Genomic DNA, 26,490 nt, shown 5'->3' on the forward strand with positions numbered 1-26,490 from the left:
AGCAAAAAATACCCGAGCCTTGTCACTCCACTGCTTCCTCATGCTGCACTGGTTATTAGGGTCTGTCAAAGTTTACACAATGGTAGACAATGGGAAGTACCACTTGGTGAACGAAGTAAAAATAAGCACTATGCCCAATACCAGAATTGAACCAGGCACCTTTAGCTCTTCAGTCTAACGCTCTGGCATCTGAGTTACTTCAGCTTCCATCCACACCCCTGCTTTACTAGACATGATAGCAAAGTATTACTTCATGTCGAAATTATTACTATAATCGTCAACATCAGCTGCGGTCAGTCCAGTTGTGCACAGGCCTTGCCAAACAGCTCATGTTCCTGAAATGTAATAATTTATCTCCACAATACTTTTATCACTCCATCTGTTTGGTTGATGACCTTGGGACACGCTCAATTTCCAGTTTTCATTATGTAGTCATTTTTATCAATCTACTGCTGGATGGGGGCCTCCAGAAATCTTGCAGATTGTGGAAGTTATTGACCATTCCTCACCATTTATCAATGTGGCTTCGAGAACTGACCAAAACCTTTAGATCGAGTAAGGCATCCCCCCCTCCCCCCGAGCTCCTTCAGCTACTATAGACATGTCAGTGGCGAGTTATATGTTAACCGGTCCTGCTTATGATACCTCAGCAACCCTCCACCCCACACCCCCTTTCCTTCACAGTACTACCCAAATGGTGATAAACGGTCAAACAACCTCCATGATCGATAACGGAGTCTGGAGGCCTTCATCCAGCATTGGAATGACAGAGGAATAACAAAATCACTGTAAACTATTAAAATTAGCACATAATTGCAAACCAATGAGATATTGCCAAAGAAATGTGTAAAGTGCTTTCGTTAAGATTTTTGAGGTAATATTTCATGCAAAACATGGCAATAATAAATGTTGGTCAGTATAATGAAAAAAACCCCACAATTTACAACAGAATTTCCATTATAATTTCAGATAAATCAAGCAATGAACAAGGACCTAAAGTTTGTGAACACCCATCACGGTAATAGTATGTGTTGTATCCCGATTAAACTGTCGAACACCTTTTAAATATTTTTTCGAAAATGTTTATTTTTCAACTAAACGTCAACTTAAACGCAACTGGAACCAACGTTTGACAAATATTTTTCTAAAAAAATAAGACTGCTGCCTCCCTCTCAAAACAAAATATGCCAAGTTGCGAACACCTTTTGGTGTCATCAAAAATGTAAGTTGCAAAATAAACATTACACAACAGTAAATCGTGAAACAAAGAATTAAAATTTCGGTCTTAAAGCAAATAAAAACATTAATTTAAAACACCTGTAAGGGCGTATTTTACATGGCCGCTAAATGATAGGATACAATGATACAAAAAGGGGGAAATGTATTAATGAAAATATATTTTTGTACTCAACAAAAAAATGTGCTATTCAAGGTAAGTCATTTGGTGACGCACCACCTTCTCGGTCATATTTTTGTTGCTTTTCCATTGGAACTTTTAATAAGTACCAAATATACAGCAGTGACACAGGATAATGTTCACCTTGGTCGCAAACGCAATATACAATTCAAATAGGTGAACGATAAAAGCTGCAGGAAATATTTAACAAGCAAACCTCTAAATCGTCAAGATTATTTCATGAAGCACAACTTTTCCGGTTGAGAAATGTTTATTTCCGTGCACTCCTCATACACGACTAAACACGAGTTTTAAAAGGGGATTTTAACCGAGCAGAAACCTTCCACATAGCCCAGATGACATTGTAACAAAATAGAATAGATCATACTTTCATGTATCTGGCAAATGCATATTCACATCACATAAAGGAAAATTACTCCCATATTTGTATTAATCCAATGTGGTTTCAAATGCCAAGCATAACAATTGTCTTTTTTCTGATCATTGGATCATCACTTAAGTTGGCTGTGAACTTGATGGATGTGGAAGCAGGAAAACCGAGCACCAATAGCTACGATCCAAAGCAAAAACTTGCCCACACCTACCTCAGTTTACAAGTAGTCATTTCTCAGAATGCACGGCTTCCCTTGGAACATCTCGGGTGTTCCAATTAGAAAAATAACTGCGTTTCTGCACAAAAACATTTTCTGGAGGACCATTTGGGGTGCCTATGTTGTTGTAGGCGCTGGTGCTGTTGATCTGTTGTCGCTGTATTGTTCACGCATCGCGCCCCGTCCCCGTGGTGTCGCGCTTGCGCCTCGCATCATCGGCGAGCTGCTGCAGCAGGACCCTACGCCGCTTCTCGAGCTCCCCCTCGCTCAGCTCACTCTCCGAGGTGTCCCACCCCGTCTGAATGCGCAACATACATTTACAAAAGCAATGCTCACTTGCAGTAGCCCTCTTGGGGCAGAGACAATGGGGGCATGGGATAATAGTTATAGATCTTAACTGAAAGCAAAGGAACATCCTGATAAAACTCCGGTAGACAGAAGATCATGTATTATCAGAAAAAGGCCTCGGTGGTGGCACACTTCTGCTTCTAGTCACTTCAATGAGCCTCTCAGGAAACACTAGATGGTGACCCTTTTATGCTGCTTAAAGTAATTTACCCTTTTGGCAATCCATTGCTGGATGAGGACCATACTGGTCAGAATGGGTTAGTGATGGAGGGGAGCATACATAGAGGAGCATAGTATAATTCAATTGATGGACTGCCCTCTGCTACCCACAATACCACTTTGCAGCAGCCGATAACACCTGTTTTATGCAGTCGTTGTCCATTCAAGCGATATCTAGGCTCAACGCTACACCTCCACGGTTGTATGCATTCAGGTGATTTGGTCACAAGTGTTTAGCATTTCCTTCATTACTATATTTTAATAACTTCTTATAAACCGACCATCGAATGGCTTTGTAAAAAAAGGGAAGGTTATATTGGGTATTTTATTCCACGAGTAATTTGATTTATACAAAAATATTTAGTTTCTAACCGGGTACATGGTTTTATGGAGAGATGAGTACACATCTAAGAGAACGAAATTGTTAAAGGAGCTGCATTTTACACATTCAAAAGGCATAACCACATAGGAAATAATGAATTCTCCTGAGTAAACATGACTGTAGTGTCTGAAAAAAGCAAATTGGTCTTGCACTATTTTTGTCTTCCAGAATGCTATAGGAATCCATTGAGGCAGCAAAGCAGTAACACATGGAAACACTTGGTCCATACTATAAACAAGCTACTACGCTTACAAAGGAACAAAATAGGACCTATTTCCTGTATTCAGCATCATTGGAGTAGATGTGCACTGTGCAAAGCACAATTCAGACGTTAGAAGCACAGATTTGCAAAGGAATTTAGAGAAAAAAAATGAATCGAAAGAAATTAGCTCAATAGGGGGCACCATGATAACGTACAAAATAAAAATGTTGCCAACAGCATCACGACCATTAAACCTACCTTGTCCTTTTTGCTGCCAGAGCGCTTTGGGGATTTGTGCGAGTCTGTGCGTTCCTTCTCACGATGCCTCTCCTTATCCTTGTCTTTGTCCTTGTCCTTATCCCGCCGGTCCCTCTCCTTTTCCCTCACTTCCTCTGACTCGACCGAGTTCTGAGAGATTGCATGTGGAACAGCTATTAAGAGCTGATCGATATATCATTCAGCACGCTGTGTGTCTGAACTCCTGCTCATTTAGGCAGAATTGAATCCATGCCAATAGAAAATATAACCTAACCTTTAAACCCTGGTTAATATTGCATAAGCTATGGAAGGAAACAGTGGACTGCAATATTGGCTCATAAATCTTTATTCAAATATACCAAGTAAAAATGTTGCCATGAATTTTACAGGCTAGGTATTTTCTTTATGGTAAACAAGAACTTGACAAATATCAAAGATACTCAAGATATTTCACGGTACAAGCTTGGGCAGACAACTTCATAGAAAAAACGGATGTCTAAATCGCCATTTAAAAGACAGGAATAGAGCTGAAATTTTTAAAGACTATAAGTCATGTGCACTGTAATTAATGCTTGCAGAATACATTTTTAAAATGGAAAACACAAATATTGGCACATCACCATGTCCATGACAAGCTAATAATGCTAACAAAGCATGATAATCCCACAGCCAACAGGCATTATAAAGAGCATTACACAAAGTCGCGACTCACTGATCTGTGTCTTCTCTTTTTGTTCTTCTTCTTATGTTTCTTTGATTTCTTTGAGCTGCGGTCTGATGGTTTTGAAAATAGCAACAATAGAAAAAGTTAATTATTTTAATATGCTCACAGTTACAAAGGCAATGGTGTTTTCAAACAAGGAGTGATAGCTCGGCAAATAATTGGTACTTAAATTCACCAGATTCAGCGCTGCTTGAGCGCTCGGATGCAGACTTGGAACGAGATCGCTTCTTCTTTTTCACGCGGTGGTGATGATCGTCTTCTTCTGACTCAGATCCCTGTGTATTCACTCTTGTTACATTTGTGCATAGTAACAGCATTTGAGTTGCAGGCAAGATTTGCCAATATGCGCACCTCTGATTAACACGGTTGGCTACGTATGGTACCAAAGAAGTTCAACATACAAGTGGATGTTTACAAAAGGGCATTACATTATTCCACCAATATAGAACAACACAGGGCATCCTAACAAAATTACATGCTACCAGAATAATGAACAAAAAGTCTAGATTCAATAGACTAGATGTTAATATAATTTTCAGCTCTTTGTCAATCGACAGTTTGATGAAGGCTTCCCCATGCTGTGTCAGCCATGGGAGAACTGCCTGACAATACATAATCGTGCTACTAAGTGTAGGTTGATTAAAGCAGGTGCTACAACTGGTTCAGATATCACTGGCCACTAATTTTAGCCATGACCAGGAATCGATATTCAGGTTTCAGCGTTCATACTGCAGCACGCTAACCGCTGCACCATCGCTCCACTGTAAACAACTCCGTGAAAATAACTCAATATAAATGCACAAGTTCGGTGGTTAGTCAGATAAACTAGCAAATATCCCTGTTTAAAGTAATTATCATAAAAGTATATTGAAACAGTAATACCCTACATTAATTCGTTGACATGGAGCAATAATTGTATTTCGTGTTCATAAAATTATTCAGCAGCTAAAATTAAACCATACAATACCGTGCAGTGGCATTGAATGCATGTATTTCCATGACAAGATGTACATGGTGTGAGTGGATCTTCTCACCGAGCGGGAACGAGAGCGCTTCCGATGTTTCTTAGATTTCTTTGAGTGCTTTCGGCTGTGTTTGGGGTGGTAGTGTTGGCACTCCACCTGTATCACAAGATATCAGTAGCAGCAACATCAAATAATCGGCATCTCTGTAAGAAAGATCCCTATTATAACCGCACAAACTACGAGGGTAAGTTCTATTAGTGGGTGAGTATTCATATCAGAATTGTGCACAAGGGAGTTTACACCCACTACCAAGCCTGACCCTATTTGTTTCTCCAGCGCTGATGTTTACACACCATATACTTTAATATTAACGGTTCACTTGATCTAGGTGAGGTGCAGGAAAGGTTAAGATACCACTTTTCCACTGACGTTGTGTGTGGCTGGCAAATAAACTGGTAATTGAGCTCATAACAGTGAGTGAACCACTTAATTCAACCACAGGGACAATTACCTTAAAAGTTTGTAAAAATAGATTGCAATTACAAAATTTTACATCACAATAAATGTTAGCAAATGTCAAGGTTTCAACAGTCTCAAATTGATAACCCAGGAGGCAAAATTTACATTTGAGAGTAATTAACGGTGAATAAAATTTTCCAATGGAAAGAGATGATGATTAAAAGCATGTCAATACCACTCAAAACCACTTCTGCATTGCACTAAAAAAAGGTTTGGATTATTTTCAAATACAACAGATGCTGTGTTGAAAATGTTGGCAAACAATATTTCTGGCAATGTTTAGTCATTAAAAATATGGCTATTTTGGGACTTAACATTACCATTCAGTTTGGCTGCTCCTTAATTGGGCTTCTGACTTAAACCTCACCTAATTTTAATTTGGTACTTAAAGTGTTTGTGAACCTCCCTCTGGGAATGTGTAATTATTTTTAGTTGATTAAATTAACATTTTTTATGCAATCTTTTTGTATTCACCTCCATGAGGTATTCTCAACTAATGCAACTGCCAGGACCATATGGCAAACAACCGGATTTGCTCTTTTGTCTCACAGACCTGTAATTAAATGGGGGAGTGCTGGCACAATATTTATGCAATATCCTCATCTTCTGGGAAGCTGGATATTCACACATTAATCACTTCCAAATATTGAAGCCTTCTACCAAACATTTAAAGAGATGGATGCATTCTATTCTTGCATATGGCAATATGTTAAGGATGGTGATTGCATGGTCCCAGAAGGGGTATTGGGACTTGAGTTGTACTATTCTATTTTGATCCATGCATACTGGTTTAGCACAGCACAGTAGTTATTGTGCCTTCTCCGTGTAAGAGTGTAATAGGTGTTAGCGTCAGACTCAAGTTTTATTGGCTTTGGATATTATTTGTTCTGATTTCACATGTTTGCATATCCAATAAGGTGAATGCATGTGATGATTTTGATTGCAATGTTTTTTGTGAATGTATGTTGGCAATCAACAGTAGCGGCTCAAAATTAAGTATCAGATGCAATCATGCTGAACAAAGGACTTGTAAGTTCATGAACAACATAACACAAGTGAACGAATATCCAATACAGGTCCTATTCTTCTGGTGACATGTGAATGTATGCAATGCATCTATTTTGTCTTTCTGCTATAAAACCATTGTATGAGTAAATGTATGAACTAGTTAGAACAATTCAGTTAGCCCAACATATTATGAACTCAGTGAAAGTTACATTTCTGCTCATACATAATATTAACAGTAGCTTATATTTAACCTGGACTGGGTGTCTTTTAAGGTTGACTCAGCCGAAAATAAGTTCCTGCTGAATTGTGAACATCAGCAAAGCAAAGGAAACTGCAGCCAGGCACAGTACAGATCACTATACACACCCTTCCGTGTCATGCCTGTATGCTAAATGTAATTATCCATCTTTAACGTGCATCCTATGCAAGCAAATGTATCAAAGTGTATGCAATAATTGAAACACCATTCATGTACGGGGAATTATATGTTTAGGTGTCCATATGTTGGCATGCAAAGATGTATTAACCCAGCACTGAGTAGGGGGAGCACACACCTCCAGGGCACCCACGTACTCCTTGAAGAGGCGGATGCGCTCCGACTCTACAGTGATCTGGTCAAAGGCTGAGTCATTGACGAAGCGGTCTCGCACCTTGAACACATTCACAGACACACACAACATTAAGGACACGTATGTATGAACTTCTTTTGCACCATATGCAGACAACTGTGCTAATCGGAGGTGCGGCGGAAGAACGACAAACTAAACACAAAAATAATTTCTTAAGAAAAGTTTTATATCTAGATTTAAAAGTGCATAGCTCCAGTGGCTTAGTAATATCGGAAGAGCGTTCCAGACGGCCGCAGAAGCGCATCTGAAAGTGCACGATGTAGTGACCGTCTTTGTTTCATGGCGAACCAAAAGCCGCTGCGAGGATGACTGGAGTTGGCATGATGGTTTATGCTCCTTGATGCAATCAGCAACATAAAGTGTCCATCACCATGGCAATGTGGAAATTCCCCCACCAACGAATTTCCATTGTAAAATAGCCAGGCAACTGGCTAAATGGTATAATCTGTGTAACAAATAAAATAAACCTCCAGAGAAAAATTCTGCAGCAAAGCTCGCTTGAGCTGGGTGATGCTTTTACTTATTTATCGACAAAAGACAGGAAAGGTTCTCATGTGCTGTACATTTTTGGTGATCTACACAAAAAATATCCATACTCTCTGGTTCTTTCGGTAAAGTTAAAAACCTAGACAGGATGGATTCCTGCAGTCACGAAAACTTCGAATCTGTAAAGACCTGTTAATGTAAATCCAGAGTCGAAAAAAAACACTTTTAAGTCATAACTGGCTGTGATGTTTCCATCCTACCTTCCGATGTTAGTAGTTATTTTCGACTCTCTGGTTTTACATTAACAGGCTAAATTTCTTTACATTAACAGGTTAAATGTCTCATTGCTGTCCCGTTGCTCGTTATCCTTGATGTGGCGGTGGCTCTGCGATCTTACATTGACATGCTAATCTCTCACTTTAACATCACTAGTCCCGCCCACTTCGCTTATGACCCCGAAGCTACAACCATTTCAAACCTTTAAAACATCCAGCCTCAGCAGATTTCTATCTATTTTTTCTCCTGATGACGATTGCTTGTGTTGCGATCGAAACGTCATAGTTTTTTGTTATTTTTTAAAATATTTTCTTTTAACCTATCTACGTGACTTTACCGAAAGACCCAATAATATCAGTTCTAATTGTTTTAAGCATGCCTTTTGTAACAGTATAAATTAAACCTGAAGACCCATTTAAAACACACATGTGCAATGTGTCAAGTACAACATAAATAATCCGGAATACAACAATACAGAGTATACATGCTGAAAAAACACAGCTGACAACTTGTACACAACCATGCACTGCATCAAATAACATGTACAAGTACAACTTGTAAGTGAACATAAACAAGGCCACAATCTTGAATAAGCAATATTTTGCTAAAATCCAATTACAAATATCATTATATTGCACAAAGACCAAGCAATATCTACCAAGAATTATATCTAAACTTATCAATGCGGAACAAAATGTGATGGACTGAATTGTTTGTGCTGCTTTCCTGTGTGGCTGTTGACTGTGAATAACATGTCACAAAGAACCATGCTGGACACAGTGACATCTAATTTATATTTCTCCGCATTATGCTGCTTCAAATAGCAAGTAAAGAATCACAAATCAGAGTTCGGCATAGCAGTCATGCACACAACAAGAAGCCAGTGCAGGCACTAGAGTGCATTGGTGCAGTGTTGTATCAAAATTGGCTACAACGCATTTTCAAAAATGTGATATAAGACGTAACTATGTTGGTGCTGAAGACAATGCATTTATAATAGCTCAATGTATGTGTGGACAATTTAATAGGACATACTTCACAATCAGTGTTTTACAGATGCTCAAGATGGCTATCATATTAGCAAGAATTCCATAATATTAGCCTATAATGCATTTTTTGTCCCAAGGGCACTAGACTAATAAGGAATGTCTGATAGTTCATATGAAGATAATCATTCCATAACAGCTCTGATAAGAGAAAAGAAAATGGCACAACAATCCAATTAATTTTGTTGTTTCTGCAAGCAATGCTTCCCATTGCTATGTAAGTTAATTAAACAATCTAAGACACTCTCAAGTGTCTCACTTTATAGTCAATAGTGGGCAAAAAGATGTGATTATGAGAAAGCTATAAAGGACAGCATTTCTAATTTACTAGCGGCTGCATTCCACTCATCCTTATAAAGTAATAGGCCGCATATTGTGGAAAGTGAAGTGATCATCCCATTGATAAAGTACCTCCAACCAGAGTAATGTGGCATTTCAAAGAATTGGCTTATCACCACCAACAGATTTAAGCACTGCATCAAGATCAGTTGAGCATGGTTAGACTTTTGACACATTAAATTGACATGCAGCTAACAAATCGTCTTGGGGCAAGGCTTAGACAATTAACTGTAGAAATGGCGACAATCTTGCTTACGTCATCCCACTTGGAGTCGTGTTCCAGAGGAGGGGTCGCCTGCTTCAGCATGTTGCGGAATGCAGCCTCCTTTCTTTTCTGTTTGCGGGCCTCCTCCTTCTCGCGTTCTTTCTCACGTGCCTCCGCTTTCTCAATCAGCTGCATTCATTCAGACGCCATTACACAAAATGTTTCTGGGTTTGTACTTTTTGCCACGGAAGCCTGTAAATGGGTGTTTAGTCAATAAGTAACCTGTTGGGCCTTATCAACAACGGTCTCCCATTATCTCTTTGAGCTGCAGATGCCTTAATATTTTATAATGCAATAATACTGAGCAATGAAAATATATACATTTAGAGATACATATTAAATTTAGACTTAAAACTCTCGTGATTGCAGGAATTCATATTCTTGGTTCTTTCGGTAAAGTCACGTAGATAGAAAACAAAAATCTAAATTAAAAGCAAAAAACCCACGACGTCTTGATCACAACACAAGCGGTCTTCTGCCCCACCCCCTCTCTCTCCCCCTGTCTCTTGCACAGCCCTTTCCCCTGCCCACTCACTCTGGAGCCATTATAAGCAGCGACATTTGGAGGCTTGCTCGCCTATTTTCTCTGTAGCTGATGAAGACCGCTTGTGTTGCGATCGAAACGTCGTGGGTTTTTTGCTTTTAATTTAGAATTTTTTTCTAGATACATATTAACCAAGTGCAGGCCCATTCCATAGTTTCTTGCCTGTCAGGAAGTTTGTGACCCATGGTGCCATGGTAATACATCTCGCAAGGACAGAGGCTCCTCATGGTACCCTAACCTACATCATGCAATCTTAATTTTGGAGCTTTCGTGACTGCAGGAATTATTCTTTGGTTTTTTCGGTAAAGTCACGTATAAAAATAAAATAATAAATTAAATAATAGCATACGACGTTTCGATTGCAACACAAGCAATCATCATCAGGTATAATGAAATAGCGACATAGAATATAACCAGAAAACTATAGACAGACATATAAGCAGACAGATATCACCAAGATACATAGAGAGAGCAACCCAGGTACAGAGAGAGGTGATCGTCTCTGTGGGGTGGCCTTAAATAGACAGAGGGGGGTGGAGGCAGAGAGAGGGAGGGGGTAGGGAAAACATTTACATGTCAATGAGTACGAAGGGAGGGGAGTAAGGTAAGCAGGCTTAGAGGGAGACAGAACACACTAAATTAAGTTTACCTTTTTCTCTCTCTCTGGGTTTCTTGTTCTCTCTCTCTGCCTGTATATTTAGTGTAATTTTCTCTGTCTACACTCGTTTTGTATCGTTCTTAGGTTCTGCTCTGTCTGTGTCTCCGTTCCTCTTTTTTATGTTTTGTCTTTCTTTGGAATTTTCACACTTAAATTCTAACTTAGCAATCTTTGAAATACGTAATCGACCAGGCAATGCGTTAATTGTGTGTTGACCGACTCTCTGTGTCGTTTTACATAACATTTCGATACTTTGCTAGGTTATTTAATTTAGTGTGTTCTGTCTCCCTCTAAGCCTGCTTACCTTACTCCCCTCCCTTCGTACTCATTGACATGTAAATGTTTTCCCTACCCCCTCCCTCTCTCTGCCTCCGCCCCCCTCTGTCTATTTAAGGCCACCCCACAGAGACGATCACCTCTCTCTGTACCTGGGTTGCTCTCTCTATGTATCTTGGTGATATCTGTCTGCTTATATGTCTGTCTATAGTTTTCTGGTTATATTCTATGTCGCTATTTCATTATACCTGATGATGATTGCTTGTGTTGCAATCGAAACGTCGTATGCTATTATTTAATTTATTATTTTATTTTTATACGTGACTTTACCGAAAAAACCAAAGAACTACATCATGCAATTTACCAAAGTGGAATACCAGATGTGTTTAATATTTCATGACTCGGCACACTACTACCTGAGTGACGGAAAAATGGTGAATGTAAAAATCCTCATGGAGAGTAATTTAAAATCACTTCCAGACTCTTTGGGTAAATCAGCCAAGCGGACAGGAATGCTGGCAGGCGGATGTTAGCATATTCTTGTAAATTTTAAACACATGAGCTGCTTGGTGTATAAGCAGCACCAAAATTATATCATATTGCAAATATGCTATTATGAACGCATACTCAATGATTAAGAATAAACCCAACAAGATCTGGTCATCAGGTGACGTAAGTACCCGATTTAAAAATAACTTAGCGACCAACCACTTGGTCCTTGAGCCATTGGACAAAGCATCATACCACCCATGTTGGCAGTATGCAAATACAGTAAAACCTTGGATTGCGAGTAACTTGGTCTGCGAGTGTTTGGCAAGACGAGCAAATTTTTAAAATAAATTTTTACTTGATAAACGAGCGAGGTCTTGCAATACGAGAAGTACGTATACGCTTTGTCTGCCGAGCGTCACGTGATCACAACTGAGCCGATGGTGCTTCTCTCTCTTGCTGCAGGATTGTGGGTAATCGTCTCCCATGCTCGGTCTCAGTCGGCGTGCCTCACTCGTATAGTCAACATCCTCAAAAGGAGGCAAAAGCAAGTGTCATTGGATAGGTTCCTTGTTAAAGTCGCACAAATAGATTCCAGTGAGCCAACAGATAGCAGTGATTCCGTTCGTGACAGTGAAAGTCGTCCTACACAATAACCCTCCTCTCCTCTCTCTCATCTCCCTCACACCAGCCACGATTACATTTTATTAATAAATTAGATTACTTTACATTACATTTAAATATTAAAATATAAAAAGGTATTTTGTATTAATAATTTTTAAATGAATATTTTTGGGTTGTGGAACGAATCATCTGAGTTTCCATTATTTCTTATGGGGAAATTCGCTTTGATATACAAGTGCTTTGGATTACAAACACATTTCCGGAACGAATTATGCTCGCAATCCAAGGTTTTACTTACTGTCGGTTTCTTGAAACCTTTTTTCAAGTCTAGATCACATATATAAGTGAAAAATGTGGTTCAAGGGTACTGTAGTAATTTTGATAGTGAATCGTTTTTTTTGGGGTGGGGGGACACACGAATGTGATGAAACAGTGCAGGAACATTACAGGAAATATTAACTTTATCTATAAAACAGACAGTATAGACGGTAAGTTTTCTGCTCATGGTAGGTAGCATTTGCCTTGGCTTGTGGGCTCCCTGAACAGTTTGGTGTATAAACCCAGCCCATTCGAACCAGGAACAAAATGTTTTGCGAAACATACACTGTTGAACGCGAGCTTCACGTTTCCTGCGTCCAATGTTACAGCACGCTTGTCAGAGCTGATGAGGGACGCAAACTCCTCAAACGTCGTTTTCACCTCAACCATGAAGTTCTTGTCCTTTGAACAGGAGTATGGGTGGGTAGAAGAGGACAGAAACAGCTCGGATGACCAACACGACAGTGTCACATTTGAGATTGCTGTTCTGCTTTACAGTTGGGTACCTGATAGATACTTGCCAAGTTGTTGATAATTCACAATTTATAAGCTTACGAGTATAATTGAGACCGGGGTGATACATTCTGGCACCACTACTCATTACATCAACCTCTGCCACATGGTGGAAAATAACAATTATTTACATACATTAATTTTGTCTGCAATGCTTCCGTATTAAAGAGAGAACTGATGCTAGCCTGAGTTATCAATACATGTAAATGTTATATCTTTTAACTATGAAAACAAGGTATTACTTTAAACATACTATTACAAATAGGCAGCACAGCTTGTATTTTTGGCAACATAACCAGCCTTTGGTGGTAATTACCTCCATTCGTGGGGGATCAATCTCTCCATAAGCCAACCAACGTTTATTTCCCACAGTAGTATAGTGAAAAGGCAGGTAGACAGTCACAACTTTTACACTAGTATAGGAAATGCAAGCCTGCTGTCACTCGGTACCTTGAGCACATCCTTGATTATTTTCTTCTCCTCGTGGTAGCGAGCTTTGAGGTCCTCCACGTAGAATTTGAACAAATCCAGTGGTGTAGAACCTGCAAGATGCAATGAATAAGCTGCCGACTTGAAAATCAGATGAGATGTATTTGTATATTCTCAATTCACTCTGGCTCACTGCTTCACCGCTGGCAATTACAAAGTGTATGGCACAGCAGCTGGGCAAGACTCTCGAACACAGCTGCTGGTGTAGCTTTGTGATGCAAGTGCTATCACATTTTCATAGTCCTTCAACGAAGTTATTTTATGAACAGGGTGGACTCAATTATTGAACCAGAGAAATCAAGGTGAAATTTTACAAGCAACTGAGATTATAGAGAATGGGGAGCTGACGCAATAGCTAAGCGATGAAAATTCACATTGGAAAAAAGTAGCAGCGGAACATTCTAGGTAATCGACAGCCAACCCGGTAGAAGGAAAACAAATGTAAAAAGTTAGACTGAAGACAGATGAGATGCAGAACAAGTGAAGGAGATCTAACAGAATAAAAAGTGGAGAGATGAGCAGACAGGGGGGTACGGCAATTAATCGTGTCTTACCTGGCTGCCCCAGCATCCTGGAAAAGCGAATGTCTGCACTGACGGCCGGGTACAGATCCATCCATGTAGACATGGAGTGCAGCTTCCCATTGTTGTGCAACTCATCCAAAAACAGCTGTACAGGAGAAAGCAGTCATGCAGAGTATCATACCGTAAATAATGCAGCCCAGAGGTAGTAGCAGCATTACTACATGAATATAATCTTGATTTTAAGCTTACGTGACTGCAGGAATCCACACTCTTTGGCTCTTTTGGTAAAGTCACGTAGGTAGAAAAATAAATAATAAATCACGACGTTTCGATCACAACACAAGCAATCGTCATCAGGATACAGCAGTAGAACTGCTGAACAAGAAAGATATATAAAGACTGAGCAATCATTGGAAGGATGTTATTAACCAGGTAAAGTCTTAACTTGCTGTGATGTGTCCATCCTTCCTGCCGTTGTTTAGCAGTTATTTCCGACTTTCTGAATTACATCACCTTGTTAAATGTCTTTACATTAACAGACTAAGGTCTGACTAACATAGCCACCGCTGCTACCTTTTGCCTCGATGTAACGGTCGCTCTCGCTGTGTAAAAGGCTGTCTCACTGGCACGGCTACCGTTACGGTGGTTCTCTTGCGTTGATACGCTGGCCTCTCCCTGTGCAGCAGCCAAAGCCGCAGCTTGTGTTGCCCATGAGGTGGCGCTATGCCAGGTCCTCTGACATAGACATGCTATCTTCCCATTAAACTCGTTTACATTGACATGCCAACCTCTCCCTTTGACGCAGCTGCTGTGTGTGCGGCGGGACTCCTTTCTATCTCTGACCCCGCCTACTTACCCTTGGGTGACACACACCTCAAACCTATATATAACCTCTTGTTGCAGCAGCCATTTCTTGCTCAGCAGTTCTACTGCTGTATCTTTCCACCTGATGGCGATTGCTTGTATTGCGATCGAAACGTCGTGATTTATTATTTATTTTTCTACCTACGTGACTTTACCAAAAGAACCAAAGAGTATACAAGAATATAGCGTCAGATGCCACACCTGGAACAGTTCACGGTTTTTGCGCTGCATGCGGCGCTCTCTCAGTCGGCCTTTTTCTTTATCCTCCTCTTCCTCTTTCTCCAGTGCACGGATGTGCTCCTCAAAGCATATCAGTGCATCTTCCTTGTCCATATCTGTGCTCAAGAACCAGCATGGTGTTCATGCACACAAATTCACAATCACACGATGCACGACACGATGCCGAGGTGAGTGTTTTACTAGAAATAAGAGCGTGCCAAAAATAAAATTAGTGTAGAAAATACTCGCTTGGGGTAACATAGCAAAGCATGCTTGGAACAACTTGTTTTAACTTTCTTCAATTGGACAACACAAATGACAACACTTTCGAGAGTACAGTTAAATAACAGAATTAAAATGTTTTCCTACTCAATAGGATGGAACTAATCTCCCCTGGGACATCACGGGCAGTTGTAAAATTGTTGCATTCCTGTAGTGTGGGTGATTCTCTCCAAGGTAGCCACTGCCAACTTTATATTGATCCCAGCAAAATCATGGGGTCAGTAATAACCTGGACCACGATTTTAACCTGCACCCTTTCATTGTTTGTCTGGTGCATTACCAACACTGCAACCCATACACAAAATACCAATACAGAGAGAGAAAGGTAGCATCTAGGAAACGCTACTATACAAGTTTCATTAGGCTTGGTGGAGTTATAATTGAGAGAAAAAGGGTATACGGCAGCAAGAGGGGATTAAAACAAGGGCCTCACTTTGCAACTCCTCGTCCTCCGCGAATGTGGGGTTGTCCATAAGGTGCTGCTGCGCCTCGGACCAGGTGGTGCGGAATGTGACGCTTGTCATGCTGTCAAGGATGCTCTTGAGTGCCTGGATGTTCCTCTTACGTAGACGCTTGGCCTCCTCCTGGTCACACAGCAGTGGACGCGGTGGGTGGACCGTAGAGTGGATTTAACAACATATATTTGAGCAATACAAAATGTGCATGTTAACAAGAACATGGGCCATCATTGTAAAGCCAAAGCTTGGGAATGATGTGATCTAAGAGCCAACTTTGGTCAAAGTAAGAGATTCTCACTCGTCTATGATAACTAGGTAAAATGAATGTCATTATTGAAATTCCTTCTGCTAGTGACTTGGTGTCATTAAATCTCAATTTTACAACAACAAAAAAATCATGGGGTTCCCTTACAAATTTCAATTCAACAGGTTTAATCATGGTTTTTTTGTTTCTGTTCTAATTTTTTTCTGGCAACACAGCAGCCTCTTTAAAGCTGAAGGTGTCTGTTCAGATGGTCATGGAGACTCAAGGACCACCTGGACCAAGATACAAATGCACACTAGCAGTAATTGGTTATGTGCTTATTCAGAAGCAGCAACACAAATGTGTTGAGCAATTTGTTAAATAATTTTAGAAAATTGGTCTAATTGTTTTGTGACTCGCCTTCTCCTTCTTGGCCAGGAAGAAGATCACATCCTCATAAATCTCGTTGCGATCCCGCTCCTGTACATTGTTCCACACCTCCATGCTCCCGAACATCTGCTCTGCCTTCCTGTGGGGTCGAGGGTTGTGGTGCAGAAGCCATGGATTAGCGTTAATTGGGACATTTACACAACCACTCGTTATAGCTTGTTCCATCTTAACAGCAAGTTAGATTTTTACAATAGCAGGAGTCTATGTCTGCCAATCAAATAAAATATACCCATTGTGAATGTATGACCACATGTGGGTGCTTGTGTTTATGACAATGTATTTAGCACTTCTTTTGCACCATACGTAGACAACCGTGCTCATTGGAAGTGCGGTTTAAATTTAAACAAAGGGTCCTTAAGTACATACACCTTTTTTTACAAGTGCTAATCAACAAACGTTTTGAATAATAGTTTTTTCAGGCATTTATGTCTGATTCATTTGTGCTGCAAATGGCCACTCCACAGAGGAGGCACTTGAAATAGATTTCGGTCTATGAAAAGTATAAGGTTACATTTGTTTGTGTACTTTGTTTAAAGTCACAACAACCACTGACGTGAATAATTTATTGTATAAAATGGGAAATTATTTCCAAATGCCGATTTTTTAAATGTCAGTCGAGGTGACTGTAGCAGCAATCGTAAAACGAACATTTTATTTACTTAAGCTAGTGCTGTCAAATATGAAAATATCTTACAAAAGGAAAGAAACATCAAGTTTTTCATGAAAAGAAATGCCATGACTTTTCATATTCTTTACAATGCTCTGCAGGTTAGATATGCAAATAAATAGTTATGCTCATATTTCTAACAAGTTGTTGTTCACTATTAAGTTGCATTACAATTGTATGGGTGCATAATTGGAATTATCACATGCAATGTATGTATATTTTGCACCGTATGTAGCCAACCGTGCTACCGATCAAGCAGAAGATTGAGAATGGCTAATACTCAATTATTCTGATACAAATAAAAATATATGTATTAATAAAATACAAACTCGAACAGAATGTAACACTGTCCTTGGGAGACAGGTCAATGCCATAACGATGCTCGGAAAAAAACCCCCATAGATGATCACTACTCACTCAGTACAGCATTTGGACAATGAATTTACAAAAACGTTATTTGACAAAGTTAGCATGCTAATTTACCAAGCAACGTAATGCATGCTAAGTGATAGATAGTGCATTCAGCTGAAAAAATTACCAAAAGAATGCATCTTATCAAAAATGCGAACATAAACCTATCTTTATAACAATTTGATTAAAGAGTGGCATTAACGATGTTAGACATTTTTTTAAAATAGTCTGTTAATTACAGCGATAATGAATTGGGTTACTGCTATTGCATGCCCATCATGAAATTAGGAGCCATAATATATCTTAACCATGCGTCTCAATTGTCTAACAGAAATGGGACATCAGTTTCAGATGCTCGAACCCAAACTGCTGACGGCAAGTTTGCGCTTTGTGCTTCAGAACAGAATGGAAAGTAATTACAGCTGGGCCATACATCCATATTTCTAATAAAAGAGTGTTGTGCTCCTGAGCTACAAAGGTCAGTGAAGAACCTAAATGAAAATGCTGTTACTTTTTTCCTTCAACAAATGCCTTGCCCCTTTGTCAGTGGTGAATACTAATAAAGCAAAAGTAGCAGCAAATGTGCGAGCTATACATTTCCAAATAAAGTGTACTATATTCACACTCTGGTTCTTTCGGTAAAGTCACGTAGGTGAAAAATAAAATAAAAAATTAACTCACGACATTTCGGGCGCAACACAAGCGCCCGTCATCAGGTGGGACACAAACAGTTAGAAACATTTATTCTTTATATTTTATTTTTCACCTACGTGACTTTACCGAAAGAACCAAAGAGTATGGATTCTTGCAGTCACAAAAACTTCAAATCTAGAATGTACTAGATTCATATTCTTGGTTTTTTCGGTAAATAAAAGTGTACTATGTTATAGTACGCATGCAGCATGTACTATGTACTTCAGGAGTTATTAACATTCTGCTGCACCAACACTATATAAATGGCAATGTGTGCAGTTGCAAACACAAAGATTATTCTTCAAATTAACCACTGCTGCACATATTTTTGTAACCAAGTAAGTTGTGACGCGGGCATGAAGGAAAGTAGTTCACTTTGGTTGAATGTGAAATATTCTATCAAAATTTTTTTTCTAGAACTGCTGAAAACTATATTTTCAGGGCTAACATGATTAAATTACGCCTATGCAGACAAGCACATGTACTCGGAGTTCTAATTAATGTTGATGCTAATAATTAATTGGTTTGTGCTGAAAAAAGCCACGTTGCCATTCAAGCTGCTTATTTAAGTCTCACAAAGCCTAATTATTTAAATAACTTTACAGCTATTATACTGTTGATGCATTTGAATACATTTCTATTGTGATAGAAAACCTCTTTTTCCAAAGGGCTGACATAGGCCTAAACAGTTGTATAAAAACATTCACTACATAAAGCATCAGCTTAATAAGAGATCAAACCATATACCCGTGTCAAAATTGTGTAAATGAAATTAACATTGAATAACATCTGTGAACAGTGTTGTAGTTTCGTTTCAGAGCAATGTTAATGTCCACCAGAACATGGGGTAACCAAATTATTTTAAGACAAACACAATAGGCTCAATTGTTTTAACATAGGTTGACCTCATACACCATGAACACTATACTGTACTTGCAGTAGTGAAATTAGTTCTGGATGAGTGTTTGCCAAAAATATTTTTAAGAAGACACAAGACAAATCTTAACAAGATTGTTGGGGCGAGTGCTGTTAGAGAGCACTATGAAGGCCGGAACAGCACACGAGGCGGTAGTTGGCCAGCACCAAGCCTGGCCGCCTTTGTCTCCCTCGTGGCGATGTCTACACATTGCACCAGGTACTCATGAGGCTGCATCAACCTAAGATGATACAGACACCACTCCAGAAGCAACCACTTAAGATTAAATGTCCTGCTTCCCCTTTACTCATCATAGTTCGTGACCTGCCTTCTTCCCAAGTTGCTACTGCCCAACAGTCTCTCTCCCTTTGATTTATTATATATTTTTTGGGTTAAATCCTGTGAGTATAATACCAAATCAGAGCTATGTACCTTCCATAAGCTGACAGCCAAACAAATCATCACATGAACGTTTCACTGAAGATTACATTCAACATTATCAGGTGTAAGCAAGCGCAAAGACATTGAGTGAATGCGCGACATTGAGTGAATGCGCAGCTTGATCCGGGTCCTTAAGTAGACGCCTTAACATTATCATAATCGACATATAGGTGAACTGGATTTAATAATTTAGGTTGATTGTAGATGGATTGATTGTGTAGAGGAGAGAAATACACCGTGCGCACAGTTAAGCGGGTGCAACAGAGGGCAAACAGGTGCTACGCTGTGACCAGAGGTTGGCGCCTAGGAGATGGGAGATGAGGGGTGATGATAAGATATTAATGGGACAACTGGCGCCGGCTTGGCAGCAGCTTAAGTGGAAGCACGCGAGGACTCGGGATGAGCAGGGGGATATAAGCGGGAGCGTGTGTGAGCGAGGGGAAGGGGGGTTTGTTGCCAGGAACCAAGAGTGAAGACATCTCGCTGCTGCCACTCCAGCCATCAATGGGACCTCAACCTTCACGCCGTCGGCGGGCGGGTGTTGGCTGAACCCCCCGCCCGGGCAGATGGGTGAGCGGGTCTGAAGGAGCGCAGGTGAGGGCAGCAGTGGAGATGCGAAGTTGCTGTGTGCAGAGTCGCTGAGTGCGAAGACGCTGTGTGCAGAGTTGCTGAGTGCGAAGACGCTGTGTGCGGAGTTGCTGGGTGCGAAGACGCTGTGTGCGGAGTCGCTGGGTGAGAAACTGCTGTGTGCGGAGTTGCTGAGAGCAGAACTGCTGAGTGCAGGATAAGTTAGGTGCAGAATATATAAGAGCAGGGGAAAAGTTAATTACATGTGACCATACAGATAGTTATAGGAGTGCCTATAACTGGCGCAAGAACAACTGAATAAAGTGTCAGCAGTTGACTTGTTACGTGTCGGTGCGAGTCATTTGTGAAGACAAAAGTGCCAACGAACCTTTGCCGTCATGTCCAAATTGGCGATGAAACTTAAGAACCCACCTGTTGCGTCGTCCGACGACGTCGAGCAAGACGTCCTCCCTTCAACAGCTCTGGTTGCCGGAGCTCTGAGCGCCCGCTTCAACAATGTGCTTCAGTCGGCTTAAGAATGTGTGGTGAGTTTAGCCCAGCTGCCCTCCGCAGAGCTGACAGGACATCGCCAGTCACCTGGGGAGATTGCTGTCAGCCAACGCTCATCTCTTCGAGCGGATGACTGCTGCGACTTCCACTGGATGCTAAGACACGCTTCCCGCCACTGTGACTGGGGCGCTGGACCTTCCCGCCATTTCGGTGGCTACAGCCGCGCTCCACTCATCCTCCATTTCGGTCGATCGGCCGGCGCCGCAGCAGCAGCCGCTGACTTCCAAAGTTGAAGACGATTCCAAGTTCCGATGGCTGCCACCGGTGCGTCAGTTCAGGAGATTGGACGGCTTTTCGTTGTTGATTCGAGGCCGCCTACATCTCGGTGGGATGGACATCCCGGGAGGCGCTTCAAGCTCTTCCCACGGCCCTCGGCGACGACTCGCTAGCTGCTTTTTTCGAGTCGTATAGAGCGACACTCGAGCGCGCCTACACCGAGATGGCCGCTATTTTTGATCCCCGTCTAATGTTCAGAGAAGATTCAGGCTGTGGCGACTGGGTGAGAGCGAGACGCCGCTGGCCTACCGCAGTGCGCTCCTCACCTTGGGGCACGCGGCTTTCCCTCGCATGGACAGAGTTGCCTTGGATTCCCTCGCCTTGGAACGGCTTATCTCCTTGGCTCAGGAGTTGGGGGTCACCCTCGCGGTGGCAGAGGAAGACGACCTGACTTCTCTGCAGGTGGCCCGCGGCATCCAAGTGCACCTTAACCTTAAAGACTGGCCGGCGGTGGCGGCCAGTGCAACGGAACCGGCCGTGGACGAGCAAGCGTGTGCCTCCTTCGCCCGGGGAACGGAGGGAAGGAGCGCTGGCTTGCGCCCATCAGCACGGGAATGGCGCCCCAGGCTGAACCAGCCGCCTGGTCGTTCTTACCGTACCTGCAAGAGGTGCGGCTGCCCGGGCCACATCTCCGTTGACTGCCGCCGCGGGACTGGAGGGTTCTCGACGCATCGATCCTCCGGCTTCAACACCTCCTCCTCCCACAATACACAGGCGAGTCCAGACGCATCAGACACACGGCCGCTTTTGTTCCATCATCCATCTAGCATAAGTCGCATGTGGACTCATCCTGTGGAATCTCATCCCGTCGCAACTCGGAAACAGGGTGCGAGGTCGTTCGCGTGTCGGCCACGCGGCATCGAGCAGTGGAACGCACTGGTTCATCGCGTAGTGGGCGCCGCAGCAGGTTCCTCAACAGTTATGGGGTTAATCCAGGTGATCCAGGTTCGTCTGTTGATAGACACGGGCCGTTGTGACTATGGTCTCCGAGGCTGTGTTTCGTACATTGCTTTCGTCGTCCGATCCTCTTATCCCCGTGGATAGCGCTTGTGTGGCGGCTAATTGGGGGAGTCTGGGCATAATGGGTCAAATGTTGGCCTCTATGGAAATTGGGGAAATCTTTTTGGAAGGGCAGATATTGGTTTCACGGACATTGGCCGTGCCCTGTTTGCTGAGCACCGATTTTCTAGGCAGGATGCCCTTGAAAATTCTCATCAACCAGAGGTGTATTGAATTACCATCGGGACAGCGGTGGCTGTTTCTGAACTCCCCTGGTCGACAGCCATCGCAAAATGTGATGGCTAGCCAAAACGTTAAAGTGGGTTCTAAAATGATCGTACTGCTACGATTGCGCAAAGAGTTGCCTTCACCGGGCCCAGAAGAGGGGATCCTGTTAACCCCTTCTAACGCCGTTGTGCGATCTCCTTCCCTGGCGGGGGCTATGACTATTGTATCCGCCGAGCGGATGCCGTTCCTACAAGTACTTAATGCGTGGCATGCGCCGGTTGTGATTCAGGCAGACACCGTCCTGGCGCACGCCTCGGTGGCCCAGTGTTTTGATAATGCAGAGCCAGCTCCTGGGTTCGCGGGAAGCGTTGGTAGACCTGATGAGCCAGATTCCGCATTGTTGGAATCTTTGTGCTCCGAGAACCCTGTACTGACAAGAGGTTCAGCGAGCTCAGCTGCGCCGGCTCTTATATGATTTTTCCGATGTCTTTAGCACCAGCAAATATGATATTGGGCGCACTCCTCTCCTCCACCATCATATCAATACGGGCGACTTGCCCCCAATTTGGATAAGTTCCCACAGACTTAGCCCCGCGGAGAAGGAACGGGTACACCAGGCTGTCGATGATATTCTGCCAGCTGATATTATTTCCCCGTCCAATAGTCCGTGGGGGGGGCGTCCATAGTCCTAGTGAAAAAAATGGGAACTTACAATTTTGTATTAATTTCCGCAAGTTAAATAAGATATCGGTGGCGGATGCATATGCCTTCCCCTCGTATGGACGACTCGCTAGATGCGTTATCAGGCACACAGTTTTTTTCGAAACCTTTATTTACTGTCCGGGTTTTGGCAATTGCCCTCGATGACGAATCCAAACCAAAAACTGCTTTTCGCACGCCCCAAGGGCTCTACCACTTCAATTGTCTGATGGGATTGAATTTGGCGCCGGCCACCTTTCAGCGATTAATGGAATTGTTCCAAGCGGGTTTGCAATGGGATTCATGCCTAATTTATTTGGTCGACGTCATCGTTTTTGGCAGTACTTTTGACGAACATGTACAGCGATTGCGTTCGGTCTTTGAGAAAGTACGTGCGGCTAAGTTGAAATTCAAACCTCATAAATGTCATTTGCTTCAGACAGTTAGCGCAGCAGGTGATGCCACAGATCTGGAAAAAACCGTGTGCGTGTGAACCATGACCTCAGATTTGAAGGTGCTGATCCTCATCCCAGCTGCTTCACACTCGCTATCAAACCATTCAAGTGCATGTTGGAGATCACAGACTGACGAGGCAAAGAGGCCAACGTGATCTGCAAAAAGCAGAGACGCCGCCTCCATGCCCCCCCCCATACTGGATACTCTCCATACCTCGGCTGCGCCTTGACATCCTGTCCATGAAATCACAAACAGGAGTGGCAACAAGACGCACCCTTAGCAGAGTCCAACACCCAGAGTGAGCAACTTAAATTTAACACCAAAAATACAGACAGCTCTCACTCCAGAAATAGAGGGACCGGATAGTGCACAAAAGCGGCACTGGTACATCATACTCCCCCGCAGCACCTCCCAGAAGACATTGCGGGGAACACAGTCAAATGTTTTCTCAAAGTCTACTAAACAAGGGTCGACTGGAGCACACTCCCATGCCCCCTCAAATATCTGTCAGAAGGAAAAGAGTTGGTCAATTGTTCCACAACCATGACAGAATCCGCATTGTTCTTCCTGAATCAGAGGCTTGACCACCGGGCGGAACCTTCTCTCTAGCACTCTGGTATAGGCTTTACCTGGGACGCTGAGGAGTGGGATTCCTCTGTAGTTGGAGCACACCCCCTCTAGTCCCCCTTTTTAAAAATGGGAACCATGACCCCAGTTTGCCAGTCCAGAGGTACTGCACCTGCCTTCCATGCAACATTGAAGAGGCATGTTAACCACGACACTCCTATACTGTCCAGCACTTTCAACAACTCCGGGCGAATCTCCTCCAACCCAACAGCTTTACCGCTACAAAGGCCCTAGACCGAGTCAGTGACTTCAAAAACGGTGAAGGATAAAACCGCCCCCAGCTGTTTCCAGGACTGCCTCCTGAAAGGAGGTGATGTCCACAGGATTGAGGACCTTCTCAAAGTGTTCTTTCCAACTCTTGACGATCTCTCTAGTTGAGGTCAATATTACGTCACCCATACTGAAAACAGCCTGAGCCACGTCCCGTCGACCCCTCTTCAGGCATCAGATGGTTTGTCAGGACATATTTGAGGCTGCCCGGTAGTCCGTCTCCATGGACTTTCCAAACTCCTCCCATGCCAGGGCTTTCGCTTCAGCGACTGCTGCGACTGCTGCAACTGCCACCCTCGTGACAAGCTGGTACCTCTCAATCGATTCGGGAGACCTTTTTCCAAGCATTGCTTGGAAAGCCTCCTCCTTCAACTTGACAGCTTCCCCCACTGCTGGGGTTGCCGCAATGGCAGGCAACTGCCTTCAGGCCACAGATTTTCACGTATGCATCCACAATCGAGGTCCTGAACATCGTCCACTCTGTGTTCTGCTAAAAGTTCCCAGAAAAACCGCATTATTCGTTTGGGCCTTCCACGTCTATATGGTCGGTGCCCCACACGTCGGATCCAACTTACTACAAAAGTCGTGATCAGTTAACAGCTCTGCCCTTCTCTTCACCCGCATGTCCAGAACATACGGCATTAGGTCCGATGATACAACTATAAAGTAAATCATTAAACTTCGGCCCAATGTGCTCTGGTACCAAGTACACTTATGGGCATCCTTGTGTTCAATCATGGTGTTTGTTATTGACATTCGTGACGAGTGCAGAATTCCAATAACATCTCACTGTTTGGGTTCAGATGAGGGGGGGGGGAATTCCTTTGACTTACACAGACAACAGTCAGAGATATCCTTTCTGAGACCCGAAGTTTCATTCAGGCGACCCTCTCATCCACTGGGACAAACTCCAGCCGAACAGCACCCAACCAGGGGCTTGTGAGTATACCCACACCTGCCCGGGGCCTCTCACCAAGGGTTACTCCAGAATAGGAGACAGACCGTCCCAGATTGAGAAGTTTGTTTCCAGTGCCAATGCTGTGTGTGGAGGTGAGATCAACTATATATAGTCAGTACCTTTCCACCTCCTCTCGTGACATGACATTCCACGTCCCAGTAACGAGTGTCCATCGCCAAGGTGCAATCCATCTGAGACCATCCCTCTCCCTGCCATATTGGCATCGCACTCGCCCCTCACCCTTCGTCCTGCGGATGATGAGCCCACAGGACGGCACCACGTAGCCATTTTGGGCTGGGCCCAACTGGGTTACGTGGGTCACCCGGCCACCAGGCGCTTGCCGGCGAACACCACCCCCAGGCCTGGCTCCAGGGGTGTGTCCTGGTATCCCTTGTCTGGGCAAGGCTCTGATTTTGGTATTTTGTAACCATTCATGAGGAGCTTTATTTTGGACTCTATTTTTTGTCTGGAACCCCGCCTCAGAACTGTTCGCCAAAGGAGACCCTACCAGGAGTAAAATACTCCAGGCGACATAGCTTTGAGGGTCATTGGAACACACAAACCCCACCACCACAATAAGATCCTTTGGTGGGGTGTGTATAATTGTTTTAGGCGAATATAATTACAATATTATGGGTAAGATATTTAGCAATTGTTAGTTGTCACAGATTTGTTATTAAACTGATTTATTTAATACTCTTTGGTTCTTTCGGTAAAGTCACGTAGGTAGAAAAAATAATAGATCACGACGTTTTGATCGCAACAACAAGCGACCGTCTTCAGGTGGGAGAATCAGACTGCTGTGGATGAGGCATGAAATTGACCCGAGAGGGGGGGAGGGAGGGGGGTTGCCGCATCGGGCAAGAGGGTGGGGGGGCCAGCAATTGTGAGAGATTGTGAGAGCCAGCGATTGTGATGGACTAGATTTATTTATTTAACTTAAATGGACATAATTATTTAATGGCATTATGATTCTATTCAAGCATTAATTTTGATCAATTACTTAATACAGTATAAGCATCACGCTTCAGAATGTTTTAATGCAGCACTTAGTCTATAGCTATCAACCCGGATGAAGTTGTTAAGA

General features: G+C 42.7%; 1 protein-coding gene across 2 annotated transcripts in view; it reads right to left on the reverse strand.

Moving 5' to 3' along the window:
* Positions 1-1,059: 1,059 nt before the first annotated feature.
* Positions 1,060-26,490, reverse strand: part of LOC133358425 (pre-mRNA-processing factor 40 homolog B-like) — a 37,230-nt gene continuing 11,799 nt past the window's right edge. Inside the window, exons 15-27 of one of the 2 annotated variants that reach the window (XM_061576739.1) lie at positions 16,596-16,704; positions 15,907-16,057; positions 15,174-15,307; positions 14,139-14,253; positions 13,546-13,637; positions 12,868-12,984; positions 9,665-9,802; positions 7,187-7,282; positions 5,175-5,261; positions 4,316-4,415; positions 4,129-4,190; positions 3,417-3,566; positions 1,060-2,305 (exon numbers count right to left, since the gene is read on the reverse strand). In XM_061576739.1, coding sequence (XP_061432723.1) covers positions 2,174-2,305; positions 3,417-3,566; positions 4,129-4,190; positions 4,316-4,415; positions 5,175-5,261; positions 7,187-7,282; positions 9,665-9,802; positions 12,868-12,984; positions 13,546-13,637; positions 14,139-14,253; positions 15,174-15,307; positions 15,907-16,057; positions 16,596-16,704 — 1,483 coding nt within the window. In that variant the 3' untranslated portion in view covers positions 1,060-2,173. Of the gene's footprint in view, positions 2,306-3,416; positions 3,567-4,128; positions 4,191-4,309; positions 4,416-5,174; positions 5,262-7,186; positions 7,283-9,664; positions 9,803-12,867; positions 12,985-13,545; positions 13,638-14,138; positions 14,254-15,173; positions 15,308-15,906; positions 16,058-16,595; positions 16,705-26,490 lie in introns of both variants that reach the window. The other variant, XM_061576738.1, reaches the window with a different exon arrangement.

The sequence above is a fragment of the Lethenteron reissneri genome, chromosome 7, assembly GCF_015708825.2.
Source record: "Lethenteron reissneri isolate LAM-NWPU_2019-01 chromosome 7, ASM1570882v1, whole genome shotgun sequence".
NCBI lineage: Eukaryota > Metazoa > Chordata > Hyperoartia > Petromyzontiformes > Petromyzontidae > Lethenteron > Lethenteron reissneri.